The 11091-nt window shown below is 44.7% G+C and overlaps 1 protein-coding gene across 1 annotated transcript; it reads right to left on the bottom strand.

The window, feature by feature from the left end:
* Positions 1 to 1108: 1108 nt before the first annotated feature.
* LOC133135646 (uncharacterized) lies at positions 1109 to 10586 on the bottom strand. Its single transcript, XM_061252818.1, has 4 exons — positions 9730 to 10586; positions 8179 to 8231; positions 7999 to 8093; positions 1109 to 6329 (listed from the first exon to the last, which is right to left on the bottom strand). Exons 1-4 carry the CDS (start codon positions 10515 to 10517, stop codon positions 3666 to 3668), a joined length of 3600 nt encoding a protein of 1199 aa, XP_061108802.1. The 5' UTR covers positions 10518 to 10586; the 3' UTR covers positions 1109 to 3665.
* Between the last annotated feature and the right edge of the window lie 505 nt (positions 10587 to 11091).

The following is an 11091-nucleotide window of genomic DNA, read 5'->3' as shown; positions in this document are numbered from 1 at the left end:
ATAAAGAGTTTTACTTCCAGGCAAATTAACAGGCTAACACAAGTTCTTGGCAGAAACATATATCAGTAATATTTTCTCCATAGCTGAATAATGAGTACCAAACAAAGATGCATTTTCAACAACTGCTGCTGCAGGCATAATTTAGAGAATGCTTTCAAAGTTAATTCTATTGTTGTCTATTTAAATGTCAAAGGACCAGTTACATCAATTGCAGTGAACAGAGGAGGGTACAAGCTATGTGTCCATGTAGCATTTGTTGTTGAAAATATTATAAACAGTTTTTGAAAATCGTACATCTCAATATATTCTGAACATCCACTGAAAGCCGGGCTATCAAATTAGCTGGATAAATGCACCAGGAACCCCTCCAAATCGGGAACATGAAATGAAGTAAAAAGAGCTATTTAGGTAGCTCAGGAATCCTGAAACAGGGCCCAGGTCAGAGAGTCTCAATAACGCCAGAGTAAAGTGTGATTAACTATGGTCTACTGAAACCTCCCTTCCCTGAAAAGGCAACTTATACACCCTCAAACTTAGAGAACGCTCTGAAAGGAAATTACTCATCATTTAAATGTTGAATTACCAGGGAATCCATTACAGTGAACAGAGGAGGGAGCAAGCTCTGTGTGCTTATGTAGCACTGCACAGTTTTTGACATCTCAATATTCAGAATATCCAAGTCAGGGGGTGTCACGCGGTATCAGTATCTATTGAGTGATTAACCAAGGGATACCCAGTCTACCCCCTCCCTGGTAGGTCAACTTATACACCATCCACCAACTACACGAGGTGCGAAGGCCCTGCTCTTGCTATTGTAATCAGTAGATGCAAAGGCATGAGTGTGTTTACATTTGTGTGTAACCAATGTCCCAATGGCCATTGAGTGATTTAACCCAAGGGATTACCCAGCCTACTGAAACCCTCCCTCCCTGGTAGGACAACCCATACTCCATCCCCCCAACTACACGAGGTGTTAAGGTACCCCTAATCAGTAAATGAAAAGGCGGTAGTGACTAGCGGTAGTGTGTTTACGCGTGTGTTTAACCCTCGTCAATCCTCAGGATGCCCAGGATGTGAGCCACCATAATCGCACGGACAGCAGAATTCGATCCGTCTGCCATTCGGTCCCTGCCAACACTCCTCGTGATTTACGGAGCGTCCCGACCTGTAGTAGAGGGATGATCGACAGGTCACCATAAGAGCAGGGCATGCGATGCCTCCAGTGGACGGATTCCCCGGGTGCTGTATCCACGGACATTTTGACTTTTGACTTCTGTTTTGTGAATCATTGTCTGAAACAGCCTTCATATTTTGAAGTGTCTCATGAACATAGACGCTGTTACAACAAATTATTTTTTCAGTATAAACAGCACTATCCATACAAAAACAAAATATGTATAACAATGAAATAGTTTAATGCACTTATGAATTTTGTTTATTGATTGGCATACAATATCCAAGGTGTGGTTATGGTTCCAAGAGATACAGAGTGGTGAAAAAACCTTTGGCATTGATACAAGCAAAATGTCTATGGCTAGGGTAACCACTTCCTTGAACATAATCATTAAGCAATACTTTGTTGCATAGATACTGATGATACATTCATCCTATGGTCCTTTGGATATTAGGGAGATTCTCCTTCGACCTTATTTCAGTCTTGGGTTTTGAATAGATTGGTTCACTGTATTAAAGGCACTTGGTGAGCTGGCTGAAGTGAAGGGTAAAAACACACTTGCTCATATGTCCACACTGTGAGCAGGGTGACGTGCGATTGGTTCTAGCATCATCCCAGGGATACGAAGGTTTCAGTTGGCCAGGGTGATCGCATCTCATTTTATACCAGCGCCCCCTGCTGGCTGCCTGCAAGTTTTCCTGTAAAGCTCCACATGAACAGTCTTCCTCTGCCTCACGTCTGTGTGAGTTCAGCTTCATGTCAAGCTTGTCTGAGCCATAGTGGAGGTTATAGCAATGAGAGCTGAGAAATAAGATTGGGAGGGAAAATATGCAAGCAATCTTTCACTTGCCTATTAGAATTGTTTGCGGTGAATCGCACATCCGTGTTCTTTATTAGACAAGATGTCCATTTAATGGTAAGATTAACAACATCTCACTTTCTGGTCATATAGTTATATAGTTCAATTTGCACCATTGGGTTTTACAGCCACCGAGCTCACTGAAAGTGTTATACAGATAAACCTCTCAATCTGTCCTCCGAGTCTCATTCCAACAGGACTTCTTAAGTGTTTGGGGGTGTGTACAGTGAAGACCAAATCGTTGCGCAGTGCTAATAGACCTCTCGTCACTGGGGCAGTTCAAGCTTATTGAAAAGCTGTTGTGGACTGACACATCCTTTTCACACACAGTTTCTTAAACTTTTTTCAAGCTGCAAGTTCTGAACAAAACATTTCCACTCAAACGACAGCACTGAAACTATGCCAGTGTGAGTAAAAGCATAGTAAAATATGTAATGCAAATTCCTATACATCCTCTAAATTAGTTCTCTTAGACATGAACATGGCCTTTGATGCTATTGATCAAGTATTCTTAATGGACTAATTCATGGAACCTGGGTTAAACTTCAGTTTTCTGTGGCAAATACAGAGAATATGTCTCCAGTTTTCTCTCACTACTTGTGGGGTCCTGCAGGGATCTATACTAGGACCAATCCTTTTTCTCAGTGTACATTATGTCCCTTTGTGTAGATGGTGCACAATTTTATTTGTAAGAGCGTTGTTGCCATTTACAGATACAGAGAAACTCATCCCTGTATTTGGTAAATATCTCTAATCATATCTAAATAGGCATGCATTATCTTGCCTGTAGGCACAAAATGGCATGGCTATAGAAATTGACAAGAAGAATGGGACATTGACCTTGGCCTCATTACACTAGCTGTCAACTGATCTGTACAGATGTAAAAGAAAATGAATAACTTAAAATAAATTTGGGAGGTCAAGCCTGAGTATACCTCTATATATATTGTGGACTCCATATGTATCAAATCCGGATTTCAGGGCTTCATTCTTATTTTTGTATCCATGAACCTTTAAGAAGCAAAAGGTGATGATGCATTCTCTTTGTGGGCCCCTAAACATTTTTTACAGAGAACATCATATCTATACAAACTGTTCACTTTTTAATTCCCCATTATTTTACCAAAACATTGCTTTTTCTTACCTCCATGTTATGTAATTACCTGAATTTGTTGTAAACCTGTGTTAATATCACGTTTTGGAGACACATTAAATGATTTGAATAGAAATTCATCAGTCTATAGAGTTAGAAAACGTACCTAAAAAGTTTAATATATTTAGTATATTTATGGTTTCACCTGGAAAAAAAAGATCCACAAAAGAACTCATGAAATGAAATCCACGCAGCACGACTGGTAAAAATTGTAGTTATGTACTTCCTTCCAGTACTCCTTATGATTTATGTTGATTCCTGTGACTACTTGTTTTCTTATTTTTTTCAGTTCACACAAGCCTTATTACATAGTTAATCAAAAGTTTTAAGAAATTAAAGTTCAGAAAATTTCAGAAACAAAGTTTCACACCTCCCTGCCATGCTGTGATTTCAGTCTCTTGAATAAGCTTGGTTGTCACTTTTCATTGGTGGTGGGCCCCTCAAACACTTCATAAATATGAAAGAGCAAAAAAAACTTTTTATGGCCCTCTGGCCTGCTCTATTCCGTTCTCCCTGTGAAAGCAAAACCAGTACACGGTTATCAGGTAAACGGCAAAGCAGGCCAGGAAATCATAGTGAAATGCTGTGACTAAGAAGACCAAAAACAGGAGGGCGTACAGGAAGACCCTCGAGAGATTATGCGATGACACGTCCCACCAACACAAAAGGTAATTTCTGGCGACGTTTTCCACCTTTTCGACTGGTGGTAGGTGGACTGTGGTGCGATATCCTGGTTCTTCCACAGGGTCCAAGTCTGCCGGAGGGGAGCCAGGAACATCTCTGGCCTCACCAGGCTCCCATGGGTGTTTTGGCTTGTTTGTTGATGGTAGAAATGCAGGCCGTATCCTTACTGAGCTAACCGATGGGCCTGTGGTCACCTTGTCTGGCTGAGGCTGTGTGGAGAGAGTTCCCTCTGTCCCTCCATCTTGGACTAATCCTTCCTTTCTCCAGCATGAACCCTCACCTACTTCCCAACATTTCTTAAACTCTTCATGAAATACTTTGCCTCCATCAGTGATATTCACCTCTTTATTGCTGTGTGTATGTTCTTCATTTCCTTTTTTATGCTGATAAGTCTCAATTTTCTTTACTTTGTCCGATTCCTCCATTTTCATTGACAAAGCTTCTTTGCTCAGGGCTTTGTTCATTCCTCCTAAAATCTGGGCAACTTCCAGATCCTCTTCTGTTTCCGCTGACGTGTCTTCCTGCTCTAGACCAAAGTCTTTTGCTAGAATTGACACCTCTTCTCTTGATTCCTCAAGTTCCTCTTCTGTGCTTATTGGCAACTCTTCTTGGCCATAGAAATCTTCATTTTCTTCATCGTAAAAGTCATCTTCATTTTCCATTGATATGTCCTCTTCATCGTAAAGATCTTCTTCGTAGTCGATTAACATCTGTTCCTCTGAAGGATCTTCTCTGTCTTCTGCTGATGTATCATCTCCACGGAGATCTCCCCTTTCCACCAATGCGTCTTCTTTGCTTTTTCCACTAAGGTCTGTGGTCTCCTCCGCTGTCACATCTTCTTCATCCTCATGGAAACTGTTGTCATTTTCCATTGATGCTTCCTTCTCAACTTTATATGTACCTTCTACATTTTCCTTTGAATCGTCTTGCTCTCTGTCACCCCTAGCTCTGCACACGTCTTCATCGCTGTCTTTCACATTGTCCCCCTTTCCCCTGACTGAGAGCGTGAAGGTCAGACAGCTCCTGAATGGTTCCTGCATGCTACCATCAATCCCAGAGTTCATCGCTGAAGAGGGAGAGCTGTTGTCAAATTCATTGAGTGAGATTGGCTCGGGCCTCCGAGATTGTTGGGCGACTGCTATGTCTGTCACCTCTGTCTGCGTGCCTGTCTCCTCTGAGTTTAGTGCCAAATCAGCAGCTCCGCCAAAAGCGTCCCCTCCACTAACCCGCTGGCGGTGATAGTGTTTGACACATTCAGCCGCGTGGCCAATGCCCTCATCCACAATCACCTCTGAGTCAGTATTCCCGGTTTCCTGTGGGGGTTTGGAGTGGTTTACTGGGCCCTCGTCTTGGCTATTGATAGGCTCTTTGTGTCTTGGTGTATTTATGTCTGTGTTTGGCGGGTGGCCAGACACTGATTCAAAACCGGCGTCCGAACTCTCGAGCCCGACCGTTGGTCTAGAATCAGCACCTTGGCTTTTGACAAGCTCTTTGCGTCTCGGCGCGCCAGTGTCTGTTTTCAGCAGGTCACCAGATGCAGCTTCTAGACCGATGTCCGAACTCTCGAGCCGGGCCACGGGGGTTAAGTACGAGTCGAAGGGAAACCTCTGCCAAACCTCAGCGGCCTCCGTCCAAAGTCCGTCGTGCCCTACGCCACGCTTGTCACGCTCGGCGTCCCTCTCGGCGGGTGTCCGGTCGCTTCCCCGGCCGTCTTTAATGATGGGCCAATTTCCGGGCTCCATTTCACGGCCGCGCAGGTCAGCGATGTCCGTCTGTGGGCATTCCGATGTGTGCAGGTCAGCGATGTCCGTCTGTGGGCATTCCGATGCGTTTTCCCCGCTATCGCCGCTCGCCGCTGGGCTTTCGGTATTGGAGCATTCCGCGGGAGGACCGTTGCTTGATTGCGACCACTCGCTAGTGTCTTCTTCCAGATAAGCCGCAGGGTCAAAGGCAGCGTTCTGAGACGCCCCTTCATCTGGTGCCGTCGTTGAGCTGCGACTGGGCGCCCAGGCATCCCCGAAATCGACAAACGTATTCCAGGATTCCCAGCTGCCCAGAGCAGAGGTCCTCACCTTGGGGTGATACGAACCTGTATCCACCTCTTGGAGGTTTGCAGACGCAGTGTCTGAATTTTCTCTACTCCAGTCTTTGAATGGATTTCGGATGTCGTTTCTCTCAGACTTTAGCGATGCTGGTGGGATCAGGTCCTGTTTCTGTGCTTCCTCTGTGCCGTTCGTCTGAGTTGTGTTGGGCAGGCCCGGCAGGTCGGAGGCGGTTTCCCAGTGAGGAGGTGTGCTGGCATCCAACGGCTCCTCCACATAACTGCCCTCCTCTTCTTCCTGCCCAGATCCAACTCCATCCTCTCCCTCTCCCTCGTTCTGGTAGAATGGATTTCTCATCCTCGCTAAACGTGCCGCTCTCCGCCTGCTCCTCCAAGAGTAGTCACGGTAACTATCCACCTGTCAATCAACAAATGGGTGGGGGGAGGGGAGAGAAGGGGGTTTTAATTTTGTCATTGGTTTTTACAGCTACACTATGGACGAATCATAACAATCTACATAAGAGTATGAGTTAGTATGCTATATATAAAGGTGCTTGGTGGTAATCATCTATTGAAGAGACTATTGCCCATCTCATTGCTATGTGTATGATAATCAGAAGAAGTGTAGCATAGTATCATTGCTAAATTGGTAAATTAACAATGCTAATTAATTTGACAATAAATTGGTAAATTAACAATTCCATTCGGATGGAAATGTGCCTGTCCTCTGAACGGATGAAATGTGACATTTTTGGTGGACATTCCCTGATCCTGCTGGGAAATGTCCTTCCTGTGACTTCTCAAACCTCAGGGGTCCCGTGGGCTTCGTGCTGTATTCTGAAAACCCATCATATCCCTAAATAGATGGTTTATTCATAGCCCCCGTGAGCATTATTCCTGCATATGACACATCGTGCTCGCCAGTACAGGACCTGAGCTGCCCTTTCAGCCTATTTTTCCCCCAAATATATTTATGTTCATGGAGATAATCTCTTCTGCAATACATCCCAACATTCCAGTGGTTCTCCTTAATGGCCTTTTAGTGGTTTAGGGAATAAATGTCCCATTTTTCCCACATTAGCTTTTATTTTTTTGAATTCCATTTGTAAAAAGTCTGCTGTAAAGCACTATATGATAACCTGATTGCTTATTAAATCGATCAATTCAGTGGGTGAATCAGAAACAAGTCTAGTGGAAGATAAGGCTGTCCCAGAGTTTTCTGTTTCCATTTTGTTTTGTCTCAGTTTTTGCCTGAAAGAGGTAACTTTGCACAGGTGCAGTTGCAGGCAGTTATAATGTCCCCCCCTTTTTTTTTTTTTTTACCAGGAAAGGGATAATAACCTTCCATCTTGGGCATTATCTTCTGGCGACACACCGTTTTTATAAATAGTTTAGAGACGGCGGTGTGAAAGAGAGAACACGGCATGTCCCGAGGGACAGCCTCTTCCCCTTCATGGAACAGGGCGCTCCCTCAACTGACACAAGCCCCGCCAAGTCACATGACATTCTTTCAGAAAGAGCAGAAGGGTTCATGGCTCCTCGCGCTGCATTTGGGTAAACAGACAAGAGGCCCCTCTGTCTAAATCTACTTCTGACATTTGAAGACCGAATCTAATCCCATGTCCCCCATCGACTGTGCTGCAACCTGATGCCATTATGCTCTCCAGACTCCATACTATGCTATAGGACGGCCCATTGAAAAAATGCCGGCTCGGTAAAAAACTGCAGCGGTAACCTTCAATGCCCTGTCTGATCCTTTACCCCATACAGAGACCTACGGACTGTGTTTGAAACTACTGTACTGTTCTGATGTCTCTAAGATTTCTGCAAATATTAGATATCTTAAAATGCTAAAACACAGATAGTGTTAAGACTAATAGTGACACTGATGATAAAAAACTGGAAAAATGTCCAAAAGTCATTTTGATGCCTTTGATTTTGAAACACGGGGAGTCGGCACACAAATGCCTTCATATCTATAATTGTGAAAGGCAGGATGTGTGGGGTAAGATTGCAGTTTATCGCACTATTTTAACATGTACATGAAACGTGTGTGTTTTTTTCATCCCCGTGTCCCAGTGACCCACCAGTGCTGTCTGAGCGCCATCTTCATGGAGTCCTTCTGAGTGTGGTACGGGGGTTACCATGGATACGACCACTTCCTGTTTTTGTATGGGTGCATCTGGAAGATATGAGAATTCTCACATGCTGAGATTGCAGAATGGAAATATTTCAGATCTAATGGACGATTTGAGGGATAAGCATACCTGCTGTCTCTCCAGGAAAGAGGAGCGAAGTCCTCTCACTGGAATTGTCCTTGCTGCAAGTAACAATATTAAGCGTCTTAGGGGGAAAGTAACACCATAGTTCCTTCATAATGTAGGATACTTTGAGTAAATACTATGGAAAGAGTTGTATACAGTTCCGATACATATGGGCAGCAGTGTAGTATAATTGTTAAAACAATGTATTCCTGAACAACATTTCATTAATTCCCACTGCATATAATTGCATCGCCGAGCCAGTGTCCGTGGTATTATTTCTGAGTTATTATGAGTAGAACATTTTATATGATCTCCTAACTTAAAGTGGTGATAGTGCTATTTGCTTCGTTACTGCACAATCATTACAGAAACAAATATTTAGGCGGATAAGTATTTCCTCAGTGATGTTCTGATACTACGATGGAAGCCGGCAAACACAATCACCTCTCCACAGGTTTCTGAAAGCCATGGATTTAGAATCAACCAATCATTACCTTACATTACATTATTGGCATTTTTAGCAGATGCCCTTACCCAGAGCAGCGTACAGTTGATTAGTCTAAGCAGGAGACAATCCTCCTCTGGAGCAATGCAGGGTTAAGGGCCTTGCTCAAGAGCCCAGCGGCTGTGCGGATATTATCGTGGCTACACTGGGATCAAACTGCCGACCTTGCGCATCCCAGTCTTGTACCTTAACCACTATGCTACAGGCTGCCCTACATATCAACCAATTAAACAATAAACCAACCAATCAATGACTCAGTCAGTCAATCAACCAATCATAATACAACATGTATGAAATCGCTGTTTAAATGAAAAAAACGTAACTGGTTGAAATCCCTGTGTCTCGTTTTCAATGCCAGGCAAAATGCTGTTTGTTTTTGATCACATTTTATGATCCCCATTAATCCCAAAACCAACACACACACATACATACGCATAAGCACACACACACATACTGCACACACGCACACACACACACACACACATACTGCACTCCGCGTGAGGACAAGCGGTGTTCTGTCCCCATGAGAAAGGCTCCACTTTCAGCTGGAGCTTATGATCCTGTAATTAGTTACCGGTTTTCATTTCATGGGGCATTCAGAACCAGGCCAGGAAAAAACATGTTTTACACTGTTTTCCCAAATACATTATACATTATAATGCATGCTTTCTTGAGAATAGTCATGCGTGAAAGTAGTAAACAAGTGTGCATACTGTATAACTGTCAGTTTATGTAAGATTTTATCTTCATTGCCTTCATTGCAAAAAATGATTTATCTATAAATAAATTGATTGGCACTATATTACCCTACACTATATCACTATGTCTGTATTACACGATATATATCATAGTTGGATAGTTACAATCAGGCATAGACTTTCCAGTACAGTCTTTGTAACAGTGCTGCTGTATGTGTAAGCTGTAAATAAGATTTAATTGCACTGACTGCATCGGTGTATTAATTAATACGCATGTGAATACTGCACATCAGAGAGATAAAATACTATGAACAGTATTTATACTAAGTGATAGGCTTTGTTATTCCTCACCTCTTCAGGCAGCTCTTCTTGTTCTTATATTTGATATCGTCCTGCTGGCTGTCTTTCGCGTCTCTGGATGCCCTTTTGTGACAGAACAACACGTAATTCATGCCGTTGTTGTTGGCCCAGAAAGTCCGGCCGGGAATCTCGTAGCGGAGGCAGAACTCCACCCTGGCTCCTTCCCGTTTGAAGGGCGGCACCAGGGTGATTTTGAACATGAAGCGGTCGGTCTCCCCGTCGCTGGAGCCCGGCACGAACTCGGCGAGCAGGTCGAAGTGCGTGGCCCAGCCGTCCAGCGTGGTGCGCACGTACACCGCCTTGTCGAAGCTGAGGTTGAGGACGCGCACGGTGCCGCGCAGCGAGGTGGTGCCGGGGAGCAGCTCCACGCACTCCAGCTCGCACATCTGCCCCCGCAGCTTCCCCAGGAGCTCCTCGGCCGAGGCCGGCACGGTGAAGAGCGAGGACAGGAAGTGCTCCTCGGCGGCGTCGCGCGCGCCCGCCCCCTCCGGGGCCTCCGGCGCGGGCGGCGGGACGTCGCGGTGGTCGAACTCCTTCACCGACACCAGGCTGAGGCCGAACGCGTCGGCGAAGGACACCTTCCGCGAGCGGGACGGCGTGGGCTCGCCCGCCGAGTCGTCCGAGTCGGGAGACTCCGAGCCGCGGCGCCGCGGGAGGGGCGACGACTTGGGCTTGATCCGGCCCTCCACCTCGTACTCGTACGCCTCGAAGGAACTGCCGTTCGGGATCACCAGGAAGCCCGAGGGCCCCAAATTCCCGGGTTTTCCGGCGGACTCCATCGGGGCTGTGTGCGCGGACGCCTCGAGAGAAAGAGCCGGTTTGCCACTGGCCGCTGATATCCGAGACTCCAAAACTCTGCTGCCTGACAGATGGAGTCCAGTTACAGTTGACATTGGGGACTGGGTTAGTCCTATAAATAGCCGCCCAACCTTCATATGCCAGTGAAGCTTCAACAGCCCACCAGCCCAGACTTAACTCAAAACATCAAATTCATAAAAATGAGTTGAAGTTGTAGAACAGTAGTAGTAATAGTAGTAGCACACAGTTAATATGATTACCTCTGATGCCACATGCACATTTTACTTTCGTTTTTCATTAAACTGTAAAAACTGATTCAACACTATTCACTCTTATGGAGAATACATCTTCTTCTTGAAAAATCACATTTAATTAATTAATTTCATTAAAATGCAGCAAATACATATTTCATAATGTGTAGTAAAATCACATTCCAGTGACCAGCGCTGATAGCATACGACATATTTTTTGGTTAAACAGTTTCTCTAATAGCATGTTAGCTTCATAGAGATAGTGTGGCATACAGTGTAAACATGACTTGTATAAGCAGAAATG

The sequence above is a fragment of the Conger conger genome, chromosome 8, assembly GCF_963514075.1.
Source record: "Conger conger chromosome 8, fConCon1.1, whole genome shotgun sequence".
In the NCBI taxonomy this organism is placed as follows: Eukaryota; Metazoa; Chordata; class Actinopteri; order Anguilliformes; family Congridae; genus Conger; species Conger conger.
This window is presented reverse-complemented; position numbering and strand designations above follow the sequence as displayed.

Coding starts and splice junctions, on each gene's coding strand:
- LOC133135646 (XM_061252818.1), bottom strand. CDS start 10,517: ATGGAGTCCGCCGGAAAACCCGGGAATTTGGGGCCCTCGGGCTTCCTG. Junction 8,232..9,729: donor AAGAAGAGCTGCCTGAAGAG/GTGAGGAATAAC, acceptor TGTTACTTGCAG/CAAGGACAATTCCAGTGAGA. Junction 6,330..7,998: donor ATGGCGCTCAGACAGCACTG/GTGGGTCACTGG, acceptor GTTGATTGACAG/GTGGATAGTTACCGTGACTA.